At 37.5% G+C, this 26,722-nt stretch overlaps 2 protein-coding genes across 2 annotated transcripts; both read left to right on the forward strand.

Annotated features, from left to right (window-relative positions):
- Positions 1-661: 661 nt before the first annotated feature.
- On the forward strand, positions 662-7,042 carry LOC113322895 (importin-5-like; the record flags this gene model as incomplete). The annotated part of the gene is made up of 18 exons (XM_026571078.1): positions 662-712; positions 795-860; positions 940-1,104; positions 1,372-1,446; positions 1,540-1,694; positions 2,555-2,690; positions 2,775-2,844; positions 2,943-3,070; positions 3,204-3,260; positions 4,019-4,204; positions 4,294-4,386; positions 4,557-4,642; positions 4,727-4,793; positions 5,404-5,470; positions 5,555-5,667; positions 6,113-6,204; positions 6,351-6,417; positions 6,570-7,042. Coding segments are annotated over 18 exons (1,839 nt in total), but the record flags the coding sequence as incomplete, so codon positions are not given.
- Positions 7,043-14,560: 7,518 nt separating this feature from the next.
- LOC113320402 (importin-5-like) lies at positions 14,561-23,338 on the forward strand. Its single transcript, XM_026568316.1, has 20 exons — positions 14,561-15,880; positions 16,184-16,387; positions 16,632-16,736; positions 16,821-16,886; positions 16,971-17,135; positions 17,977-18,051; positions 18,145-18,299; positions 18,920-19,055; positions 19,137-19,206; positions 19,353-19,480; positions 19,606-19,662; positions 20,452-20,637; positions 20,726-20,818; positions 21,001-21,086; positions 21,172-21,238; positions 21,321-21,387; positions 21,473-21,609; positions 22,217-22,308; positions 22,448-22,514; positions 22,682-23,338. The coding sequence occupies exons 1-20, from the start codon at positions 14,648-14,650 to the stop codon at positions 22,844-22,846; spliced, it is 3,354 nt and encodes a 1,117-aa protein (XP_026424101.1). The 5' UTR covers positions 14,561-14,647; the 3' UTR covers positions 22,847-23,338.
- Positions 23,339-26,722: the final 3,384 nt, after the last annotated feature.

Here is a 26,722-nt window from a genome sequence, read left to right on the forward strand (position 1 = left end):
ATTGGTTTGAGATTGATATCTCCGATAGGCAAGATATAAAAAGTAATCACAAACATCTTCGTCTCATCGTTTGTGATTCCACAACATCTTGTTTCTCTACCATACGATTATGATTGTTGTGTGGTGATTGATAACTCTAGGCTGTTCTTCGGGAATATAAGACCGGATTATCAATTGGTTCATGTTCACCTTGATTATTATCAAAAGACGGAACAAAATCTTTAGAGTTTATCTGTGGGAGACAGATTGATCCTTTGATAGACTTGTCTGTGTGAGACAAATTTGTTTATTGTCAATGCCTACGATTTTGGATCGTAGCAACTCTTAGTTGTGGGTGAGATCAGCTAAGGGAATCAAGTGCGCAGTATCATGCTGGGATCAGAGGCGTAGGCGCATAACTGTACCTTGGATCAGTGGGAGATTGATTGGGGTTCAATTACAGTCTAGTCCGAAGTTAGCTTAGAGTATGCTAGTGTCTGTAGCGGATTAATACAGTGTGCGTTCAATCCGGACGAGGTCCCAGGGTTTTTCTGCATTTGCGGTTTCCTCGTTAACGAAATTTCTGGTGTCTGTGTTATTTCATTTGCCGCATTATATTGTTTATCTTTATAATTGAAATAATACAAGTTGTGCGTTAGATCATCAATTACAGTAACCCAACCTAACACCTTACTTGGATGGGATAGTGAGCAAATTGCTTGTCCTCTTACAGGTATCCTTTTTAAAATTTCCACTTATCTTCTTCCCATGAAAACGAGGCTGAACAGTAATATTGCACAATTTGATCAATCTAGAATGGAAAGCAAATGGTGCAAGAGGGAGCTTTGACAGCTCTAGCATCAGTAGCTGATTCATCACAGGTACCTTTAAGATTCTGCTTCTATTTTATTTTGTATTTCCTTTGTGATTCTGTGTCTGACATTGTATGGGAAACTGTAGGAGCTCTTCCAAAAATATTATGATGCTGTTATGCCGTACCTCAAAGCTATCTTGTTGAATGCAACTGATAAGTCCAATCGCATGTTACGGGCCAAATCTATGGAGTGCATTAGTTTGGTTGGAATGGCTGTTGGCAAGGAGAAATTCAGAGACGACGCCAAGCAGGTATGCATGTATGTGTAATTTGCCAGTTATGATTTAGCGTCTACATGCATGCTGTACAGAGACAGTACCACAGGGGTGGACTTCAACCTGTTCACTGGAACCCTTAAACCAATTCTCTCTGGTGCACCTACAAACTGTGCCTGGGAAGACACTTACTTTTGTCATTGTTACGAAGACATATATAGATTTTAAATGTAGTGGTTGAGACTTGTTTTACTTTTTTGTTTTTCTCTGACAGTTTCATCTTTGTTTTCTTTCTCATGCAAGGTTATGGAAGTTCTTATGACATTGCAAGGATCGGAGTTAGAGACAGATGATCCCACTATAAGTTACATGCTACAAGTATAAATTATCATTCCAGTTATCTAATTTGAACCCAGTATTTCTTGGCTATTTTCATCATTGCTGAAAAGTAATTCCTTAAAAATATTGTAGGCGTGGGCGAGACTTTGCAAGTGCCTAAGGCAGGATTTTCTCCCGTACATGAGTGTTGTCATGCCTCCATTGCTTCAATCTGCTCAACTTAAGCCAGATGTAACCATTACCTCTGCAGGCTCGGAGGATGATATTGATCAATCAGATGATGAAAGGTTTGTCTTTTGGAGTTCCTTTTTTCGTTTTGGAGTGATGGATATTTCTGGGTTGTCCTGTTCTTTAGGCCGAGTTGTGATCAAGCTGAGGAGTACAGCAAAATCTTTTGGATTTTTTAATTTTTTTAAAAAGTAAATAAAATCTTTTGGAAATTTTAGTATCCACCCGAAAGAAACTACAAATTTCCTGCTTCTGAGTTCATTTAGACTTAGTTACACACTTGTACGGTTATACTTGATTTACACGGTTCAGTCTTAAAGGCCTACATCCATGGATGGTTTTTGTCTCCGTCTTTATAATTCCTGCAACTCTGATTAGATCAGTACTCTGAAGATCAAGATCAAATAGGTCATTTTCACCTGATCTGTTAGATACTTAAATCTAGACAACTTCACATTCTTCCCAGTGTTTCTTTTCTCCTCACAGATAAAAAATATGGGATGATGCTTGTGATTCTGTAGTTCTGCTTACACGACAGACTTTTTATAATATTTTCTTAAACAAGTTATAGAAGAGAGTTGGGTTTAACCTAAACAAGTTACTTGCGTATTGGTTCAATTCTGCGTTCTATTCGATTTATCTTTGTTCTGTTTCTCTAGTTTACTGTTTTGCATCTAAGAAACCCTGATGCTTACAAAAGGAAATAAGTGTCCCCTGTGTACGAGTTATGTATATGATTCAAACACTATCTTGGATAAGGAGAATAAATAAACATTAATAAGTTTTTTCTTGCCAGCAAAACTTGAAAATGGCTGTTCTCACCAGAATATTAAGGTTTTTTTCTCATGGAAGCGTTTCTTGCTTATGTGTTTTTGTCTGTGTACCATATATTCAAGTGACTGTTTTCTTTTGTCTGTAGCATTGAAACAATTACCCTTGGGGATAAGAAGATTGGAATTAAGACAAGTGTCTTGGAGGAGAAAGCTACTGCATGCAATATGTTATGCTGCTATGCAGATGAGCTGAAAGAGGGATTCTATCCCTGGATCGATCAGGTTGGTTGAATGCACTGTTCATTTTCAATATATATGGTTTGTAGCAGACTTAAATGTAATCTTAACGCCTGATCTAAAATGCAGGTGGCTCCTACTTTGGTTCCACTTCTTAAATTTTATTTCCACGAAGAAGTTAGGAGGGCTGCTGTTTCAGGTACATGATCTTTGATGATTCATTTTTCTCTAATGAGTTTTTTTTCTCGCGTTTCTGAGGCATTGCTTCTTAATGCGGGCAATGTATTATTCACCCAGCTATGCCGGAGTTACTACGTTCTGCTAAATTGGCTATAGAGAAGGGGCAGGCTCAAGGTCTTAATGAGTCCTACGTGAAGCAATTGTCCGACTACATTATACCCGCTTTGGTGGAAGCTCTGCACAAGGTCTTCTTTTTTGTTTCCTCTTTTTACTGAACAGATCTCATTCTCGTTTGGTTTGTTGTTTTGCAATATCTTTTCAGTTTTGTTGTTATCATTCCGTCATTCAAATTTCATTGAACCGCAACTGATTTTGCAGGAGCCTGAGACAGAAATTTGGGCAAGTATGCTGGATGCCTTGAATGAATGCATACAGGTATGACATATCCGGTGATGTCGATAAAATCCAAAACTAAAGCATGTAGGTGCAATTTGTACCTGTGATTTTTAAGTTGACATTCAGTTTAGGCATGGATGAACATAAAACAGTACATTGTTTTGTTTCCTTGTTCGACTTTCTTGAGCTGAAAATAGCATTGATCAGCACCATTAGAGATAACATTGTTATGCATATTCTTTTACTTCTGGATTGGTCATCACCTTTGGAGTTCTGCAAATCAGGTTGTTTTTCTTTTTCACTAACGTGCTTCAGTAAAGTTTGCTTCTTACCGATGGGGTATGGTACCATATATCCCAAATTCTAAACAGACTTCTAAGACAAATGCAACTCGTTAAGTTCTTATAGTCTTATCAGACAACTTTAAGTTTTTTATAGTCTTATCAGACAACAAATGTGGGTTCTCCTTCAACAGGAATTGTGCAGCCAAATAATCTTTCTTCATTGATATCATGTCTTTCTCTCTTTCCATTTGGTATCAAGGTGTCATTGCTAATAGTTTTTCATTGGGAAAAGACGTGCACTTGACTGAGTTGCTTCATTTCACCATCGAAAGAAAATTCACCACATGTATTATTTTAATCATGTGTTTAGATCAACCTACAGCCAGATCTCCAGCAGAGAATAGATATTCAATCGTTTCTTCCAATAAAAAAAAATCGTTTTATCCTTTCTCTGATTGATAAAGTTTTGGGTGATTTTCACGTTCTTATGTAACAGCCAATTGAACATTTCAGATTTCTGGAACGCTTCTTGATGAGAGTCAAGTACGATCTATTGTTGATGAGGTAAAGGAGGTCATCACTGCTAGCTCAACTCGGAAACGAGAAAGGGCAGAGAGGGTAAAAGCAGAGGATTTTGATGAAGAGGAAGGGGAGTTGCTAAAAGAAGAAAACGAGCAAGAAGAAGAAGTGTTTGATCAAGTTCGTGTTTTACGAACTCTTAGCGAAATATCTTTAGTTTAAACCTTGTTTCTGTTTCACACGTCATAGTTCTTTTTTGCTCCATTCAGGTTGGCGAGTTGCTGGGCACTTTGATTAAAACATTTAAGGCCTCTTTCTTGCCTTTCTTTGATGAGCTTTCGTCATATTTAATGCCTATGTGGGTAGGTCATTCGATAAAATACCTCCTCGATACTATATGTGACCATTCTGAATATCTATTGGAGTTTTCAGGACCAGCGATATTTGCCTGATTTTTTACCTTGCTTGCTGTACTTATTTGAAGTCGAATTCTCTTATTTACTGCTCATATTTCCATGCTTGTGATATACAGGGTAAGGATAAAACAGACGAAGAGAGAAGAATTGCTATCTGCATTTTTGATGATATAGCTGAGCAATGTCATGAAGCAGCTCTCAAGTATGCCTACCCTTTCAGATGTTAGTTTCCTCATACGTATTGTGTTTTATCCCCTTTTATTTACACTACAATTTGTTGAAACAGATATTACGATACTTATCTTCCTTTCCTATTGGAATCTTGTAATGATGAAAATTCAGATGTTCGCCAGGTTTGGTCTTTACTAGGTCTAAGAGCGTCCACAGTGGGCGATTAAACCCAAATATTTGATCTTTTGAACAAACGTAGTGGAACGTACTATCGATCAAATTTTGATCGACGACTAAAACCCAGAGTATATTTGGTCTGGGACCAAGACTAAACCCAAATATAGTCGAGCGTTGGTATAGTCTACGCTCCACATCAGGCGTTGGTATAGTCTACGTCCCACATGAGGCGGACGTATATTCCACGCCCCACATCAGGCGTTGTATGGGGCGGGCATTATACCCCGCCCCATTCTTTGTTTTCAAAACAACTTTAGTGGGGCGGGCTTTATATCTCCACCCCACTTCTTTCATTTTTTTTTTTTTTTTTTTAGAATCTCCCAGCGTTGGTATAGTCTACGCCCCACACCAGGCGAACGTATAATGTACGTCTGACCAAATTTAGTCTTTCCACCGTAGCGTCACACACCAGATTAAACCCAAAATTTGATCTTTTTTTCCCTCTTTGATCTTTGGTTATACTCGCACCACTGCAGTTGATCTTATAAAGTTTTCTGTTACTATTTTGTTTTCTAATGGGTGTTATACTCTTATTTTATATAACATTATTTCCAGGCTGCTGTTTATGGACTGGGTGTTTGCGCAGAGTTTGGTGGATCAGCGTTTAAACCCCTTGTGGGAGGTACCTTAATTGTTTTGCTCATGTTTAACACTTAGAATTTGAACAAGTTCTATATAGGTGTACTGATTTTTAATTGCTTTCCAGAGGCCCTTTCCAGGCTAAATGTTGTGATAAGGCATCCAAACGCACTGTCTTCAGAGAATGTAATGGCATACGACAATGCTGTATCAGCTCTTGGAAGTATTGATGCAGCTCAGGTATATTTTTTTTTCACCCTTTTTGGTATTCTGTTTTTGTTGGTGAACAAGACAAACTACTGGAACCCTGATTTTTATCTTGGTAGTGTCTTAATATTAAGATCACTGTAGCATTTTACTCGTATGGTTTGTGCTTTCTAGGTTTTATTCGTTTGTTTTCATATGTTGCTGCATTTGTATGCTTTGTTGAACACAACCTACAATTATGTTGTTCTCACATGACTCTGAATGTATTTGCTGGCAGTTTGTCTGAATCTTTGTTTCTGCTAAAAATATTGGTTGTCCACGTGAATAAGTGCTCAACTTCTTTGTTTTTTTCTTTATATGAATGCAGTAAGTCACCAGATAATTGTTCCTTTATATGAATGCAGTAAGTCACCAGATAATTGTTATCATGTTTGTAACTTGTGCTCTTGGGCTGAAACCCTTCTGTGTTGTTTGGCAGGTTGTTCCTGCTTGGTTAAGTTGCCTACCAGTTAAGGGTGACATAATAGAGGCTAAAGTTGTTCATGATCAGCTTTGTTCAATGGTAGAAGGGTAAGGACATGCATTATCTTGTTCTATGTCTACAACATTTTAGCTGAAGCAGTTTTTCTTGATCTTACTTGTCTCTGTTTCTCTGGTTTGATATCTTAGTTCCCTCAGTTTAATAGGACCACATCCCCTTTATCACTTATTTACAGGTCAGATGGAGTACTTCTAGGCCCTAATAATCAATATCTACCTAAAATTGTTTCGGTTTTTGCTGAGGTAAATTCTCTTTTTGTGGGTGTACATGGTCAATCCTACACCTGATTGCAACTTGTATTTCCCTGAGGTTTTAATATAATTATATCTCGTAGTTAAATATGCTGTCCAGTCATTTCGTCGACTTATTTTAAGTTATGTGGATCATGTATTAGGTTCTATGTGCGGGTAAGGATTTGGCAACAGATAGGACTTCAGGTCGCATGGTTAATCTTTTGAGGCAACTTCAGCAGACATTACCACCAGCAACTCTGGCACATACATGGTCATCATTGCAGCCTCAACAGCAGCTTGTGTTGCAATCGATTCTTTCATCATAATCCTGTTTGGTTTGGTAGTCCATTACCCTATTTACTACCCGATTCTTTTTTGCATTCTCCATATCATACTTTCCAGGGTGTTACATATCTTGCAATTGCAATCCTGTTTGGTTTGGTATTTTGTCGGGTTCAGAAAAAGCTCCAAGGTAGTCAGTGAGGGATTTCACTCGTACACTGCATACCACCTCGAGTAATACTGAACCCAAACTATTAGTGGTGTATTTTGTTTGTCGCATCGCCAGTAGCACCTTTCCTCACTTCTGTACTTCCATGTGTACAATAACAAAAGAAAATTAATAGTTATGGTACTGGTATTTATCAAAAAAAAATGGAAAAAAAGAGTATGGACACTGCACCTTCACAGTTCACACCGATAAAATCAAGTAATTCTCCAATTTTGCACCTCAACAAATTGCACTTTGAACAAAACCGATGATTATCTTAAACAGGATAATCTATTTCCCTTTTACTTTTCAGATTGTTCAGCTATTGTATATCATTGAATAATTTGTATTTTTATTTTAATTGTAAATTTGTTAAGAATCTGATATATTTCTTATTATTCTCTTAACACTTTTACAATCATTTATATATATGATTCATACTTGGGAAAGAAATAACTTCCTAATACGACTCTATCTCTAGATCAATATAAAGAGTCCTAGTACATTCCATACACATCTCGGATTCTCAGATTTGTTACCGAGTTTAGAAGTCTTATTATATAAGACTCTCCTAAACAATCTCTAAGAGACGTGTATAACTAAGACTTTCCTAATCAGTCTCAACTTTCCTAATCAGTCTCAACTTTCCTAATCAGTCTCAACACCGTGTCTCAATACTCAGTCTCAACTTTCCTAATCAGTCTCAACTTTCTCAACACCGTGTCTCAATACCCTCCCTCAAGACGGAGCATGCAGGTCACAAATGCCCATCTTGGATAAAATAGCATGGAACTGAGATTTTCCCAATGACTTTGTGAATATATCCGCCAACTGCATTGTGGTAGGAGTATAAGAAGGTAGAATAATCTTTTGTATTACCGCATCCCTTACTAGATGACAGTCCACTTCAATATGTTTTGTTCTTTCATGAAAAACAGGGTTCTTCACAATATATAAAGCTGATTGACTATCGCAAAGAAGACTCATCGCTTGTGTATGATAAACCCTCAAATCACTGAGTAATTGTTTCAACCATTTCAATTCACATGTAGCCGCCGCCATGGAACGATATTCTGCTTCAGCCGAGCTACGAGACACAGTTTGTTGCTTCTTAGTCTTCCAAGATACTGGCGAATCTCCAAGACAAATAAACCATCCCGTCAGTGAACGCCTAGTTAAAGGACAACTTGCCCAATCTGAATCACACCAACCTCTCAAGGTTAAACTACTATCAGAGCGCAACAGAATTCCTTGTCCAGGATTCTTTTTCAAATATCTAACCACACGAAGTGCTGCTTCCCAATGCTCCATTCTAGGTCGTTGCATAAACTGAGATAAGATATGCACTGAGTAAGCAAGATCTGGTCTGGTGACAGATAAATATATCAAACGTCCAACCAATCTTCTATACTTTTCTACATCATAAAGCAAATCTCCTGTTGCTAAAGCAAGACGATGATTATTTTCAATAGGAAATGCTGCAGGTTTCGCACCCAATAAACCTGCCTCCATTATAATATCCAACGCATATTTCCTCTGGCATATGTAGAAACCTTGTTTACTACGAGCCACTTCCAAACCTAGGAAGTATTTTAACTTTCCTAAATCTTTCATCTTAAAGCATTGACCCAAGTAGGCTTTAAATTGTGTAAGCGCAACTAGATCATTCCCTGCAATAATCAAATCATCAACATACACCAGCACATTAAGTTGCATCTTTCCCTTCATCATAGTAAAGAGAGAATAATCTGAGTACGATTGCCGAAACCCATAATTCTTCAATGCAGTTGATAGCTTCGCAAACCAACACCGCGGTGCTTGTTTTAGGCCATACAACGATTTCTTCATCTTACACACCATATTCGGATTACCCTTAGCAAATCCTGGTGGTATTTTCATATATACTTCCTCTTCCAAATCTCCATGTAGGAACGCATTATGCACATCCATCTGATGCACATACCACTGTTTAGCTGCAGCTACAGCCAAGAACATACGAACAGTTGTCATCTTTGCCACTGGTGCAAACGTCTCATTGTAATCTAATTCTTCAACTTGATGATTTCCAAAAATCACAAGTCTCGCCTTTAAACGCACCAAATTCCCGTTTTCATCATATTTTTCCGTATATATCCACTTACTTCCTAAAGCTTTCTTACCAGGTGGAAATTCTGTTAGATCCCATGTGCCTTGTTCTTCTAAGGCCCGTATTTCTTCCGCCATTGCTTTCCTCCAACCTGGATGTTTCATTGCCTCTCTGAAATTCCTCGGCTCAGACTTTGCAGATAATGCAGCAATATAATTTTTATGCATGTCAGAAAACCTGTCACAACTAACATAATATGTCAAAGGATAAGGTGTACCTGAGGATGATGACTGTGATGATTGAGAGTGAGATGGACTATTTTCTCTAATGGTGTGTGTCACAAAACCCTTTAGCCTACTCGAGGGAATCTTCTGACGCTTCCCCTTACCTAAATCTTCATTCACAACAGCAGCATCTGTGGCTTGTCCATCATTGTTCACAACTGTCTGACTTTCTGACGCTGTAGTCTGACGCTGAACAGCGACATCTTCAGCAGGTGCTGCAGTTTGCACTGCGATATCTTCATCTGTCCGTCGCTGTTTTTCTGCAGTTTCTTCACCGCCAGCGGATAGGTACTCTTCATCATCACTCCACTCTTCACCATCACGATCAGTCTCAGTTGTAGTCCCAACAACATCAGTCGCTATATGACTTCTAGAGCTCCCCATCATGTCCGTCTCAACTGTTTTACCATTCAACTCAGTCTTAAATGGAAATTGTGTCTCATAGAATTTCACGTCTCGAGACACCATAAATTTTCTTGTGTCTAGATCATAAACTTTCCATGCCTTCTTACCATATGGATAGCCAAGAAACACACACCTCCGTCCTCGACTAGCAAACTTATCTCCTTTACTATTTTGATCATGTACATAGCACAAACACCCAAACACCTTCAACTGTTTATATATAGGTGGTTTTCCAAACAATACTTCATATGGTGTTTTATTATTTAGGATAGGTGTAGGCGTACGATTTATCAAGTACGCTGCTGTCAATGCACACTCTCCCCATAACCATTTCGGCAAGCTTGCTTGAAATCTTAAAGCCCTTGCTACATTCATTATATGTTGATGTTTTCTCTCTACTCTTCCATTTTGTTGAGGAGTACCTACACATGACGTCTCAAAGACTATTCCATTAGTCTTAAAATAACCACGCAATGCATTAAATTCCGTTCCATTATCACTTCTAACAATTTTAATATCTTTGTTAAATTGACGCTTCACAAGAGCAACAAATTCACGAAATATTGATTCAACCTCTGTTTTATTCTGAATTAAATAAATCCAAACACCTCTTGAAAAATCATCCACTATTGTCAGAAAATATTGAGCTCCACATGATGAATGGATCTTATAGGGACCCTATAAATCTATATGAACTAAATTAAAAATACAATCTGATTTACTCAAACTACTAGAAAAACTGCTTCTACGATGCTTTGCCCGGGGGCAAATATCACAAGCATCATTATTCTTCTTGATTAATCTACTCACACCTTGTAACTTCTGCAAAACTTTCTCTGAAGGGTGTCCCATACGTTGATGCCACAACTCATATGTATCTTCACGCACAGCCATAACTTCAACATGCGGCACACCACAGAAAATATATAGTCCACCTTGTCTCTCAGCCACTCCAATCATCCTCCTCGTAGACCGGTCCTGTATAAGACATAATTTGTTAGTACACTGAATAATACAACTCATCTCATCAATAAGTTGTGTGACTGAAATTAGGTTACAGGTTATCTTTGGCATCGAGAGCCAGTTTTGAAAAAAAAAAAACTAAAGATGGTCAATGAGATTGAATCATCAAAAGGGAAGATGATGGAATATGATACACAGAAGAAGAATCATGTATATCATTTAGGATCGAGTGATGGACCAGGAACTATCATCACTCCAATAGTTATGAGAGGGAATATTTATGATGAATGGGCTAGAGCCATAAGAAGATCGCTGATAGCCAAGAGAAAATATGGATTCATTGATGGAACCATCAAGCGACCTGAAGATCCAGATCAGTTAGAAGAATGGATAGCAGTGCAATCAACGTTGGTGTCATGGATTGGTAACACGTTGGAGTTGTCGGTAAGATCAACCCTGGGAGATTATGAGGATGCAAGTCTATTATGGGCACACCTGAAGAGAAGATTTTGTGTTGTTAGTGGAACAAGAATATGTCAACTAAAAGCATCTTTAAGTGACTGTAAACAGAAGAAAACAGAGGGAGTTGCTATATATTTTGGCAGATTGAACAAAATATGGGATGAGATGGTGACTTATATGAAGATACCGCAATGCAAGTGTGGACAGTGTACATGTAATATTGCATCTCAGGTAAGTATGTTAAGAGAAGAAGATTTCTTGCACTATTTTCTTATTGGGTTAGATTCTGTGTACAGTTCTTTGCGTGAACAATTGCTTGCAAGGGAACCATTGTCGTCTGTAGATGTTGCGTATCAAACCATTGTGAACTCAGAACGCCTGAAGATTGGAGATGGAGTAGTACCTACAGAGATGCAGGAGAATATTATGGCCTTCAAAGTGCAAGCTGATCAACGCCTACTTAATAGTGCTTATGATCCCACCAAGTACTGCAAAACTTGCAGCAGACAAGGACACTCAGATGATGGCTTTTTTAAGATCATTGGATATCCAGAATGGTGGGGAGACAGACCAAAGAATGGCAGAGGAGGAAGAACTGGAGGAAGAGGACGTCCTGGAAGAGGTAGAGGACAAGGAGGGAATCCTGTCCTCTAAGAGACGTGTATAACTAAGACTTTCCTAATCAGTCTCAACTTTCCTAATCAGTCTCAACACCGTGTCTCAATACTCAGTCTCAACTTTCCTAATCAGTCTCAACTTTCTCAACACCGTGTCTCAATAAAATTGGTGTACCTTAAAAGGATGAGCCAAAAAAGATAATGTTTTAGGACTAAGACTCTCCTAAACAATCTCTAAGAGACGTGTATAACTAAGACTTTCCTAATCAGTCTCAACTTTCCTAATCAGTCTCAACACCGTGTCTCAATACTCAGTCTCAACTTTCCTAATCAGTCTCAACTTTCTCAACACCGTGTCTCAATAAAATTGGTGTACCTTAAAAGGATGAGCCAAAAAAGATAATGTTTTAGGTAGGCGTGGAATTTAATATATATTGCAGCTGTACCTGTAATCGAGTGTAATTGGTACAGTTCATTGGAATCTAAAGTCTGCAATATAGTTTTTTCGGGCCCAAGCCAACCAATTTTGTTCCATCGTGCTTCCAATACCAACCGACAAGCTGCTGTGCTTGGTCCCTAAACTTTATTTTTTTCCCTCGTTTATTTTCCTTAATCACGTCAGTCCTAGATGTTTGACATGGCCTTCATCTTTGTCTAAAGCGTACTATAATTTGTCCATCTGTTGAATTAATGGAAGTGCCTTTCCTCTTTAACAGTAACTTTTGGATGCCAGTGTCCTTTTAAAAGAATTATTGTGCTAGGTTTTTTTTGGAGGGAAGCTAACACAATTCAAAATAAAAAGAAGTGGACTAAAGAGAAGAAGGCTATTATTGGGTGTCACAATCGAATAGAGAGGCTTCACTTGGATATTTAGTGACCAAAAATATGATTATGGGATACTTTTGATTCAATAACAACTGGCCAAACTACTCTTTAATAAAAATTAAAACTTAAAAACAGAAACAAAACGTAATTTGTATTCTTTATTTTTCACATTTCAACTGCTCTTCCTCCTCTCCTCTTTCTCTCCATCCTCTTCGTCGTAAATCCATTTGAATTCATTTCATCGAACAAACCCATGATGTAGTAAGGTAATAATCGAACAAACCTATCTTTGTTTACTCGTTTTTGTGCTTAAAATAGGTTAGGTTGAATGAAATTGAAATAAAATTAGGGTTTCAGTAATGTTTCTGCTAGTGTTACGTCTAGGTTCGGTGCTTCTTTTCTAGACGTAATTTTAGTTTATGACAAAATCACGGCCAGGTTTGGATTAATTCCAACCATACAATTTTTTTTCATGTAGTTTTACGTCCAGGTTCCTTTTAATTCCAACCGTAGAAATTGATTTTACGTCCAGGTTTGGATTGATTCCAACCGTAGAAATTGGTTTTACGTCCATGTTTGGATTGATTCCAACAGTAAAAGTTGATTTTACGGCCAGATTTGGATTAATTCCAACCATAGAATTTTATTTCCATATAGTTTTACGTCCAGGTTCCTTTTAATTCCAACCGTAGAAATTGATTTTATGTCCAGGTTTGGATTGATTCCAACCGTATAAATTGGTTTTACGTCCAGGTTTGGATTTATTCCAACCGTAGAAATTAATTATTATCTAATTAAATTAAATTAAAATTAACTAAAGGGCTATTCGGTCATTACAAAATTATTTGAGATAAGGGGTTTTTGATATTACTTCTGGGTGACCCGTTTTTGTCCATTAGGTGACGTCCTCTAATGGAATGTGACGCCCCAATAATAGCCTTCAAAAAGAATGCATTAAACTGATTTCTAGCTCTGGGTTACATTGTCCATGTGGAAAATAACTAAAAATGTTTTTAACGGCAGCGGCTACGATGTGGTCGGGCCAAGTATGTGTCCCTTCTTTATATTTTGACACATAATGTAAAGTAGAAAATAAAGTTTAAAAACTGTTTTATTACACAATTGTTTAGCTAAAAAAAAAGAAATTAACTTCCTACTTTTTCTCAAAAAGTGAATTACGGAATTTATAGGGGGCAGGTTTTTAAATTATACAGGTGTCAAGAAATAAAAATGGACCACATACTCATTGTAAGTTATACAGGTGTCAAGAAGTGAATTATCGGATTTATAGGGAGCGGTTTTTAACTTCAAATCTCAGGGGGTGATCTCCCAGTGGTATGTTTAAACAAGGTTAATGTACCATAATTCAGCCATGGTAGAGCTGTTGTGTGCCTAAATCTCTAATTACGCATTAGTCTCATAATCAAAAAATAAAAAAGATGGGAGGGAATATGTTCTTTGGCCGTTCAATATTTTTACTAGTTGCAAAAGCTCCCAAAGCATAATGAAGAACTTTATCTGGTCCTTCTTGTCGGGACCTGTGGGCAGTTCAATGCAACCTTCTAAGTTATTAATAACTAATGGCAATATATATATATATATTAAAGACAAATTCTGAGATAAGATCCTGTGTTATCCCGTGCAAATGTGTCAAGTTTTACTGTCATGTTTTTCATTAATTGGCTGTTTAACCTGCCAAATCTAATCATATTCACTGTCTTATAATTGGTGACAGTATAATCAATGTCACGTGCACTAAATCAATCTTCCCGAGATCTCATATTTACACCCTCATGCCAGCTCAGACTCGGGCATATTCCCATTTTCTTTCCCAAATTGTAAAAATCATAATCACACAACTTGATCCTATGCCTTTCGTAAAGCCAGTACCAATATATAACTCACACGTGGCAAGATCGTAGTACCAAAAATTGATCAGATACATGTGCTAATGCCACTTGTACATGTAGGGCTTTGTATCATATAATACAGCTGTATTTCTTAAACCCTTGCAGTCTCTTTCTCTCACAACAATAGAGAAAACAGCGCCTCCTCCAATAAAATCATATTTCTTCCTTGAAATCAAACCCTAATTCATATTCAGAAAATGGATTCTGATAATTCATTGATTCATCAGCAACAGATTGCTGCAATTTTAGGTCCAGATTCAACTCACTTTGAAACCCTAGTTTCGCATCTCATGGCAGCAGGAAATGAACAAAGGTCACAAGCTGAAACTCTATTCAATCTCTGTAAACAAAATCATCCTGATGCCTTTTCACTTAAGCTTGCTCATGTTCTTCAAAATTCTTCTCATGTTGAAATCCGAGGTATGTCTGCAATTCTTCTTCGTAAACAGCTTACTCCTGATGATTCTTACTTATGGCCACGTCTATCACAATCAACACAATCAGCCATTAAATCTCAACTTCTAATCTGTGTTCAAATGGAAGAAGCAAAACAAATCTCAAAGAAGTTATGTGATACAGTTTCTGAACTGGCTGCTGGTATTTTACCTGAAAATAAATGGCCAGAGCTTCTCCCTTTTATGTTTCAGTGTGTTACTTCTAATACTCCACGTCTTCAAGAATCTTCTCTATTGATGTTTGCTCAATTGTCACAGTACATCGGGGAAACCCTAATTCCTCATATCGATACTCTTCACAGTGTCTTCTTACAGTGTTTGGCTTCTTCCTCAAATCCTGATGTTCGAATCGCTGCTCTTGGAGCTTCAATTAATTTTGTTCAGTGTTTGACTAGTCTGGCTGATAGGGATAAGTTTCAAGATCTGCTACCAGTGATGATGAAAACTTTGACTGAGGCATTGAATTCTGGTCAAGAGGCGACTGCTCAAGAAGCACTAGAGTTGCTAATTGAGTTGGCTGAAACGGAGCCAAAATTTCTAAGGCGGCAATTGGTTGATGTGGTGGGATCTATGTTGCAGATTGCTGAGGCAGAATCATTGGAGGAAGGCACTAGACACCTTGCAATTGAGTTCGTCGTTACTCTTGCCGAAGCGAGGGAAAGGGCTCCTGGGATGATGAGGAAATTGCCACAATTTATTAGTAGATTATTTGCCATTTTAATGAATTTGTTGCTGGATATCGAGGACGATCCTCTGTGGTATAATGCTGATAATGAAGATGATGAGGATGCTGGAGAGACTAGTAATTATGGCGTTGCACAGGAGTGTCTAGATCGACTTTCTATGGCGTTGGGAGGGAATACAATTGTTCCTGTTGCTTCCGAGCTTTTGCCAGTATTTTTAGCTGCACCAGAGTGGCAAAAACACCATGCAGCCCTTATCGCTCTTGCTCAAATAGCTGAAGGTTGCTCAAAGGTATTAACACCCGTTTCCTTTATTTCATTTTTTTTTAAATGTTTGTGTTTACCCAGATTGTTGCTTTTATTAGTTGGCCTTGATGTTTGTGTTTTGATCCCTTTTGAAAGGTTAGGCTACTTTATTGTTCTTGCGATTGGTCAATAAACATAGTTTAGTGCTGAAGTCTAATGTTGTTTCTTTGATGTAGTGCTCATTGTTAAGTCACTGCATTTGTTTGTAGTGCTGAAGTCTAATGTTTTTTGTTTCTCTAAGTTCCACTTTTTCATGTCTTTGTAATTCCTCTGACCTACTATGGTTTAGGTAATGATTAAAACTCTGGAGCAAGTGGTGAACATGATACTGAACTCATTCCAAGATCCACATCCCCGTGTTAGATGGGCAGCCATCAACGCGATCGGCCAATTGTCTACAGATTTGGGTCCTGATTTACAAGTACAGTACCATCAAAGGGTGCTACCAGCTCTTGCCTCAGCTATGGATGATTTTCAGAGTCCTCGAGTACAAGTTAGTGGCCATTCAACTGCTTTAATTTCTTTTCAGAGTGATATTATCTATTAGATTTCTGTTAGTCATTTTAAGTTGCTGCTTGGCGTACCTTATCAATAGGTTACTTTTGCTCAGTCTGTTCTGTACCTACTTGAAGTATTAGCAATATTTATACCCTGCAATTACTTGTTACTTCGTAGTATATAAGAAGCATTATCCCTTCTTATATTTATTTTTCTTCTGACCTTTTATATTGCCACAGGCCCATGCTGCTTCCGCAGTCCTCAATTTCAGCGAAAATTGCACCTCAGAGATCTTAACACCTTATTTAGATGGGATAGTAAGCAAATTGCTAGTCCTCTTACAGGTATTGTTGAATTTAACTTTCCACTCTACTCCCACCCCCTCAAAGAAAATGAGGCTTAACAATAAATTTGTCTGTGTGATTTAGGGTGGAAAACAAATGGTTCAAGAGGGAGCTTTGACAGCTCTAGCATCAGTAGCTGATTCGTCACAGGTTACATGTTGGAATCTTTCTCCTCTGTGTACCTTATGTTTTTCTGTGATGTTTATTTTAAACATATGCTTGTGCATCTTGTAGGAGCACTTCCAGAAGTATTATGATGTTGTTATGCCTTACCTCAAAGCTATCTTGCTGAATGCGACTGACAAGTCTAACCGCATGCTTCGTGCCAAATCAATGGAATGCATTAGTTTGGTTGGTATGGCTGTTGGCAAGGAGAAGTTCAGAGATGATGCTAAGCAGGTACATCCAAGTTTTAACTTTGCCAGTGTCACTATTCTAATGTTCTGGCATTCATCCAAGTCTTTGGGTGATGATACCCATGACCTGGGTTAAAAACTGGTCGGCACCAAATTCTTTATCGGCAAAACAACTATACTCCCAAATTTTTTATTGATGAAAAAACAACTATACTCCAGATTCTTTATCAACTTTTTCTTTTAATAATTTGAAGTTATATATGAGTAGGTCTATTACTTCTTGTCCAAGTGTTGTTCTTTCTTCAAGTCCTTTGACGTGTTGTGTTATATACATGATAATTTGAGGTGTTCGGCAACTTTAAACTTGAAGCCTTAAGATCCAGTTTTCATGCTTCGAGTTGGCTCAGTGGCAACCAAGGAGTCACCATTAATTTTGCCATGAGTCATCTCTATTATCTTGATGTTTTTCACCTATGGCTCTAAAGTGATGGACTGCGTATCTGTGGGGATGTCATTCAGACATTGCCATCACTATGTACTTCTCCTTTGGTGTCATTGCGACTGACATTTATGTCTTTGTTTTTCTTTAGGTCAAATAAGGATAATTTGAAACCCTTAAGTCTTAACCCTGTCCTAAACCAACTCACTATGTAGAATCCCATTCCTTACCTCGGATTTTGTTTTCTATACCCAGCCAAGTCTACTTATACCCAATCTTTATGACATCTACCAGATTCCATAATAATAAACTAAGAATAACATCAGCATTATTATTATTGAGTAGTAGTTATTTAGCTGATTGTAGCGGGCAAAATTAGTGTACTGCCATTATCCGATTTATTGTTTTTGTAATGAATCTGATTTTTGTTTTTATCTAATACAAGGTGATGGAAGTTCTTATGACGTTGCAAGGATCACAATTGGATACAGATGATCCCACAACAAGTTACATGCTACAGGTATGATCTTAATGTCTCTGTTGTTTAAATAAGCTTGGACCTTGTACTCTATTTTTAAATTTTTAATAATTGAACTCCTTGTGTTTACTGCAGGCATGGGCAAGGCTCTGCAAGTGCCTTGGACAGGATTTCCTCCCGTACATGAGTGTTGTTATGCCCCCGTTACTTCAGTCCGCTCAGCTTAAGCCTGATTTAACCATTACTTCTGCAGACTCAGATGATGATATAGATCAATCAGATGATGACAGGTTTGCTTTTAGCCGTTGGCAGTTCTTTATATTACAACAGCCTTTTTGCTTCCCTTTTAAAAAAAATCACTTGTAAGTAGAGGATATTCTGGCCCTGCACTTTCATACCGCTTATCAAATTACCCCTAAAGTTATATATATATATATATAGGAAGAGGTCTGGATTTCTTTGTTCTTTGGATTAGCCAATAATACTTTGCCCCATTGTTTTTAACAAAATTGGAAAAGAGCTGAATATTTTTTGTTCATCTAATATGGGCTCAAAGGATTTATTCTTTCTGGGTGCTACACTCAAAATGATTTATTCTTCCTGGGTGTTATACATTTAAGTTAAGTAATTCAAACTTGGTAACGTTTTGGCTTGATCGGTCCTGACTATCAATGACGAGCATACATGTTGTCAGCATAACTTCCTTGCTCAATTCAACTGTATTTCTTGTCTACTTTCTATGTGTGCTCTTCTTCTTTCTCTTGTGTCCCGTGTATTAGTTAAAAATGGATTGCGGCTGTGAGTGAGGAAAATGAGTGATTTCTGGCAAGCTTCTCCAAAAACAGTCTTTTTTGCTTACTAGTATCTGGCCTTGTACACCATATATATAAGGGATGCATTTCTGCTGCAGTATCGAAACAGTTACTCTTGGTGATAAAAGGATTGGAATCAAGACAAGTGTCTTGGAGGAGAAAGCTACTGCATGCAACATGTTATGCTGCTATGTGGATGAATTGAAAGAGGGTTTCTATCCATGGATCGATCAGGTTGGTCTCCATCTACAAAATTTCACTTATCAAGATTTGTAACCAAAGTGACCTAATCAATTACAGTTCATGAAAATGCAGGTGGCTCCTATTTTAGTTCCACTTCTGAAGTTCTATTTCCATGAAGAAGTTAGGAGGGCAGCTGTTTCAGGTATTAATTTACTTGCTTGTCTTTCTTATTGTCCTTTATTCATTTATGGATACTTTTCCTAGTGTTCTGGCTATCTAATCTTTTTTATTTGTGTTGGAAGTATTACAAATCTTCTTAATCTGAGCATATGTACTCTATTCTTCTAGCTATGCCGGAGCTACTACGTTCTGCTAAATCAGCCGTAGAGAAGGGGCAAGCACAAGGTCGTAATGAAACCTATGTTAAGCAGTTGTCTGACTATATTGTACCATCTTTAGTGGAAGCTCTACACAAGGTCATCCTAGCGTTCTGTTTTTGAATATATTGCTTGTCTCTTTTAGTCAGTCCGTCCCTTCTTCAATCCAGATTTTATCTGTTCAAGTTGGGTTATTCAAGTTTATGTAAATTGCGGTTTTGCAGGAGCCGGAGACAGATATCTGTGCATGTATGTTGGACGCGTTGAGTGAATGCGTGCAGGTATGTCATTACAGTTGAGGTTTATTTTTTTCACAATGAAACCCAAATATATGGCATGCAAATGGGATTGATGCTTGTGCTTTATGTATTGACTTTACGTGCTGTTGTTCTACAACCCCTGTGCGTATCAGTCTATCTCAAGCGATTAAAGTTTCCCAGAAACGCATCAAGTATTTTTTTTATAGGAATAAGGGCGAATTGTATAAAATCAAAAATTAGCTGTACAAGAAACCCTAAATAAAACACCACCTCACTATGTACGTACCCATGGCTTCCCAGCTACGAACAACACCATTAAATGACAGGCCATGAAATGTACTATCTTCAATAATTGATCGACAATCAAATCATTCTCATCTTTTTCCTTATCATTGGATACTTGGTCTATTTGCGCTCCACATCTTTCGTCTTATTGAGATTGACACCATATCCCACACCTTTGATCGTCTCTCCTCAACTTTGTTTAGAAAGCATGAATAATTGATCTTTTTTGGTGTCTTATCTCGAAGATCTGCAAGATTCCAGTGTCTTGCTGCATTTGGTCACTGTTGATTGATTATTTATCTATAGTTATTCGATGCTGTTTGTTTTGTTCTATGGGTATCAAGTTGTCATGAATTATCATTATTTATATTAAACACAATTATCATACTACCTACTTGTATTGACATTATAAACTCTTTTTTTCTTTTTCTTTGTATATCTTTGCTGACAAATTGCTGACAAATATTGATTATTTCATCGTGTCTTTCTGGCTTATTCTCATGATCTTTTCCAACCAAATTTCAGATTTCTGGCCCGCTTCTTGATCAGAACCAAGTTAGAACTGTGGTGGATGTGACAAAGGAAGTAATCACCGCTAGCTCAACTAAAAAACGAGACTTGGCAGAGAGGTCAAAGGCAGAGGATTTTGATGCTGAGGAAGGGGAGTTGCTCAAAGAAGAAAACGAGCAAGAAGAAGAAGTGTTTGATCAAGTTTGTATTTCAGACTCCTGCTATAGTAACTAGCTTGAATAGGTCTAGTGTCTGCTTCTTATCTAACACTGTTATGTCTTTTTTCCAGGTTGGTAGTTTGCTGGGCGCTTTGATTAAAACATTCAAGGCCTCTTTCTTGCCGTTCTTTGACGAGCTTTCCTCATACGTAACGGTTATGTTGGTAGGTTATTTATTAAAAGACGTCAATCATATCGATATCGAATTCTCTGTATTATTTCAAACATAGAATCAGTCATAGATTTTGACCAGGTCGATGTCTGGTCAAATTGTACTTTAACCTATCTGAAGGCAAATCATTGTGTATATATATAATTTTTTTCTTCTTATCCTTTTGATATACAGGGTAAGGATAAAACACCCGATGAGAGAAGGATAGCTATTTGCATTTTTGATGATGTAGCTGAACAATGCCGTGAAGCAGCTCTCAAGTATGCATTCCCTTATTTTTATTTTGACATAGAGATTACATCTTCTTTCATTTTATTTATACTATACTACACTTCCTTGAAACAGATATTATGATACTTATCTTCCTTTCCTATTGGAAGCTTGCAATGATGAGGATTCAGATGTTCGTCAGGTTTGTTTGTTACTAGATACAGTTGTGGTTGTTCGCTTCTTAATTCTCTCGTGGTTCCCAGTTAATAGGAAATTTTATTCAGGCTGCTGTTTATGGAGTTGGAGTTTGCGCAGAGTTTGGTGGATCTGGGTTTAAGCCTTTAGTGGGAGGTAGTTTTCTCCTTCGCACTTATAAATTCAAAAGCTATAATATGTGGTTTCTCTGTATATATACTGATTTGTACTGTCTTTCCAGAGGCCCTTTCCAGGCTAAATGTTGTAATAAGGCATCCTAATGCACTATCTTCAGAGAATGTAATGGCGTATGACAATGCTGTTTCAGCTCTCGGGAAAATATGCCGGTACCATCGTGATAGTATTGATGCAGCACAGGTACTATTGTATTGTGTAATTCTTTGAATTCATATGCAACTCGGTCTTCTTCCGTTCTCCACTCTAAATTATATATATATATATATATATATATATATATATATATTAATTCTCATTCCTCCATTGTCTGTAATGGTTTGGTAGGTTCTCCTCATCAAAATGGTGGGGGCATGTTTCTAATCGTACTTATATGACTTATCTGTCTACATGTATTTGCTATCTTGCTCTTGTTTTGTTGGTTTTGTATGCTTTACTAACCACAATATCCTAAAATTGGTTAGTCCTTCAAATATTTGTGATTATGTTTTTTGTCAAAATTGATCGAAACTGTTACTGATGTTAAGATATTGACGTGATAAAAAATCTCAGCTCCTTTGATCCGCCTTTTAGGTAATGGACAGATAACTTCAGAATTGAACAATGCTACAAAAGTTCTTGATAATTGATAAAGAGCTCTTCTCTTATTACCATGTCTGAGTCTATCCACTCTTCCCATAGTATCTTTTACACTAATGTCACGTTTGTTAAATATTTTCACAGTAGACAACCTTGGTGATACCTGTTCTCTTCCTCCCATTGACTCAAGTCTTGGTGCATTGTTTTGCAGGTAGTTCCTGCTTGGTTAAGTTGCTTACCCATCAAAGGTGATCTAGTTGAGGCCAAACTTGTACATGATCAGCTTTGTTTGATGGTTGAGGGGTGAGGACTTGGTCTTTTAAATTTGTAACGTGTAATTTATGAGCTTTCTGGATTAACTTAAGCACTTATTGATCGTGGTGCCTTTTGTTTTACTTTCCCTTACAGTTGATTCATCTTCCACATTTTCATTTATTTACAGGTCCGATGGTGAGCTTCTAGGCCAGAATAATCAATATCTTCCTAAAATAGTTGCCATCTTTGCCGAGGTATATTTTTCTTTGTGTGTGTGGGTTTCATCGTTACCTTTTTGCTTGCCTTAACTTGCTCATGAGCGACATTGTAATCATAGTTATCTCCTTCGTCAGTTCTTAGGCTGGTTTCATGTGCAAATTTCTGTGCCATCATACACTATTTTTTTTTGGAATCCTTGCAGGTTTTATGTGCTGGTAAGGATTTGGCAACAGATCAAACTTCCAGCCGGATGATTAATCTGTTAAGGCAACTTCAGCAGACATTACCACCTGCCCTTCTGGCACAAACCTGGTCCTCCTTGCAGCCTCAGCAACAGCTTGCTTTGCAATCAATAATGTCATCTTAGTTTCTTGCTGGCATTGGTTGCTGAGAGCTGTTGATTCTGGTCTGTTGTTTGCTGATTTATGGGAGTTCCCTATTTATCACCCATTCTTTTTGAATAATGCATTTCCCATATTTTGTGGCTAATGCAATGGTGTTTGGTTGAGGTTCATGAGTTTTAGTGGTTAAAAGGTTATTGTTGTGTAATTGTGTATATTTTAGCGGTATTGGGATTTTGGTGTGATTGTGCCTGAGAGAAGAACGAAAGTACAACAAGAAAAAGAAAGAATAATAATGAATATAGTAAAAAGAGTAATGATAAAATGAAAGAAGAAAGGAGGTCAGGTTGTTGGAGGTTTATATTTGGTTTGAGGGGTTGATAAATTTTGTTGAGGCAATTATTGCAGCAGTTTTGGTGTTTGTTTCCCCCATTTGAATTTAATAAACTGTGAGAAGTGAGAACAGTAAAGTATTTGGTATTTCATATATTCTGATAGTCCAAATTTCTTTTGTCTCATCCGTAGTTTTGTTTTTATTTTTCTTTGCTCCACCTTTTTCTTTTGGTAGTACGAAGTGCTTGGATCTAATAGATAATTTAAGACCCTTCCATGGAGTGGGTGAGGGTTGAACTGGAGACTGCTTTGGACTACAAGAATTCATTGCACTACTGAGTGGTCTCACTATATGTATTAGCTCTAGATAGACTCATATCATCTTTCCCCAGGGTTAAATAGGTGGCAGTAGCTTCATCTTTCTTAAGTGACTTCACATCTCTTATATTTTGGTATATGCCGTGAGATTTAAACCACTGATTTGAAAAACGTGAGATCTACTGAATACATTTTGTGAAATAATTCCATCATTACCTTTATCACCGGTGGTGAAGGTGATCATTGAGGCCCGTAAGCCTGGCTTGATATATTGACTTACGAGTAAACGCTAGGGGTGGGACTTGGGTCGGGTTAACCCATTCAACCCATGCCCAACCTGAATGTTGGGCGGACATGGGCAACATATTTCAAAAAATTTCACATGGGTAAGCTTGGGCGTAAATTTAATAGACCCGAGTTAAATTTGGGCAAATATGGGTGCAAATATTTCTAACCCAAGCAACACGCCCAACCCTGGAAACTATTATATATAGTATAAAATTATTTTTATGGTATTATTATCTATTTAAAGTAATTTTGGATATTATCTTCAGATCTAATAATGAAAATATAAATTATATTTATTTCATTAATCATTCAATATGAAAAAAGGTTACATTATTGTAAGTAATCTTCAATTATTTGGAAATTTAAGATAAATGAAACAATTAAATCTTATTATTACTAAAATTTGTTATTATCATATTAACAAACTCGTACGTCTAGCGAAACTTGGGCTAATCCGAGGAACCAGGGGAACCCGAAGAACATAACTTGGGTGGACTTGGGCAGTACCTCGATGGATTCCATGTGTTTCGATGGGCAATCTGAGCAAAGGATTCCTACCTTGGGTCTGCCTCGGCCAAGCCTTCTAACCCGCTCAACCAACCCAAATCCCACCCCTAGTAAACAACTTTATTTTGGGTTGGAGCATCCGGACTTTTGTTTCTTCCGGATTTCCTTTTAAGAGTCACTCTAGGCCTATAGGTCATCTCGAGTTCTTTTCCAATTTCATTTAAGAGTCGCTCTAGGCCAGCTCGAGAATAGGTATGGCGGGCAGATCATGTTTCTAGGCATAGCGGCGACTGTGAAATTCTCAATCAGGCAGGCGTGCCGGAGGGGATGCAGATTTCCATGCAACGAGATGTTAAGGCTTGAATTGCTGGGCGTGGGTGTTTTCTACTCTTACATTCTCCACTTTGAGAATGTCAATTTACGATCGTATACAACTATACAAGTCTGATTTATCAAAAATTAATCAAAAGTGGCCATTGAATGAAATCAGCTAAGCCGAAAAACGTGGTGGTGCAAGAAGCTAAAGAAAAAGGGCGGCGCAGCGAAATTGCTTTATTGTATAAATCAGGTTATTTACATATACCTTGTTATTTACATATCACTTGCGAACAAACCCATGCATAATAAAAATCTCACAGACAAGCAAAATGAACACAGATGGAACAAGATTCATACAGCTTGCTCCATTTCAATCGGCAAGTAGCTTCAAACCCCTCTTCACAGACTTGATACCTCGATCATTGACTAGTATATTATCTCCTGCTCCGATTCTATAATGCTTACCATTTACCGACCACAGAAAAAATAACATATACTTAAACCTGATTCTCGTATCCACGTAAACTCGAAACGTGGTTGTACTCCCATTTAAAACCTCAAATCTAGCAATGTCCCATGGAACCCTATAACTTGAGATTGACACAACACGATGGGCTTTCCTGTAATGCCCTTGATGAAACCCAGGTAATGAAATATTTCCAATTGGTGAATAAGTCGGAGATATTAGCTTGGTAATAATAAAGAGTAAACGTTAACGGCATCATAAAAAACACCCTCGTTTAAATTTTCGTTCTTCAATCTAAGATCGAAAGTTATGGTTGGGTCGATGATATTGGAGGTTCCATATGAAGTTTTGTTGAGAGCTGGAACTTCAAACGTCTCGATTGAAATCGAAGGGAGAAAAGTACGAAACCAAAGCCAAGTGAGGAATAAAAGAAAACCTAAGCTGAACAGGAATAAGAAGATATTTAAGCAGAAGCAGCCACAACATTCAGCGATATCCCTCAGTCCCCAAAAGACACCCGATAGTCTAGTAAAAATATCCGACCATCTCCCCATCGTTGTTTCTGGCTAGCTAAGAATGGTGATCAAGAACGAACTTCCTATTAAGATGAAGAATTTACACAACTAATTAAGACATAGATGTATATATAGTAGTAGGAAATAAACAAGATTGTCTTAGCTGTTTCTTTTTGATTCTTTCCTTTTGCCTCTTGGGAAGTCAATGCAAGCATAACGTGGGGGGCACCATAGAGTTGGCCATGTCAATGGAAAAAACAGACTTCTCATGATCCTAAAAGCTCACTACTACAAAAACAGACTTGTCATCTCTGTTTCTGTGCATTATCCTAAAAGCACACTAGTTACCTGAAGTACTACTCCCTCCGTGCCACGTATATAGATGGAGAGGGTCAATTCTCGTGGATTAAAAAAGGGTCTTGAACTCATAAATTTTCATGTTTTATCCTTTGTCCTACTCATAACGTCATAAATAAAGGCATGTCTGAAAATATTCACCTAGAAAATTGGACATCGCCTATATATTGGTATAGGGAAAAATGAAAATTCCCCCGCCTATATAATAGGTAAGGAGGGAGTATTATTTTGCTGTTTTTACTTTTTCCATTGATTTTGTGGTATTTTTGTTGGTTTTATGAAAACGGGTTTGTTCGTAGACGCGGGGAGATCTTATACAAAAAGCAAAAGATATGGTGTATTAGATGTGGCTAGTATACTGAATAATGTCTTTGTGGCCAGTGTGGTTCACTCTTTCAATATTACTTTGAAGGGAGATACGATTTGGTTAGGTTCATAATAACGGTTCAAAATGCGGGAATTTCTGTTCATTTTATAATTGGTCTTTTGCTTCACCGCTGAATTAAGGGTCCTGGAAAATAATTGGGGACCCCTAGCTACAGGACTAAAAAGATCATGAAATAGTAATTGGGAGTTATCCCTTATCCCCAATTTTTTAAATGGCTAAACTACCCCAAATTATTAGTGGTAATTAGTAATTAAGTTAAGTGAATCAATTGTTAATTTATTTAGTTAGATTAAAATCAGATTTAAGGATTAAATTTTGATAATAGAAAAATTGTGTTTTTGTGTTGGAGAAAGAGGAAGAAGGTGAGTTTTTGGGGGAAATTTTAGGGTTATTTGAAATGAGTGATTCTAGT

The sequence above is a fragment of the Papaver somniferum genome, chromosome 11 (assembly GCF_003573695.1).
Source record: "Papaver somniferum cultivar HN1 chromosome 11, ASM357369v1, whole genome shotgun sequence".
Lineage (NCBI taxonomy): Eukaryota > Viridiplantae > Streptophyta > Magnoliopsida > Ranunculales > Papaveraceae > Papaver > Papaver somniferum.

Coding starts and splice junctions, on each gene's coding strand:
- LOC113320402 (XM_026568316.1), top strand. CDS start 14,648: ATGGATTCTGATAATTCATTGATTCATCAGCAACAGATTGCTGCAATT. Junction 16,737..16,820: donor AATTGCTAGTCCTCTTACAG/GTATTGTTGAAT, acceptor TGTGTGATTTAG/GGTGGAAAACAAATGGTTCA. Junction 21,239..21,320: donor AGGATTCAGATGTTCGTCAG/GTTTGTTTGTTA, acceptor AATTTTATTCAG/GCTGCTGTTTATGGAGTTGG.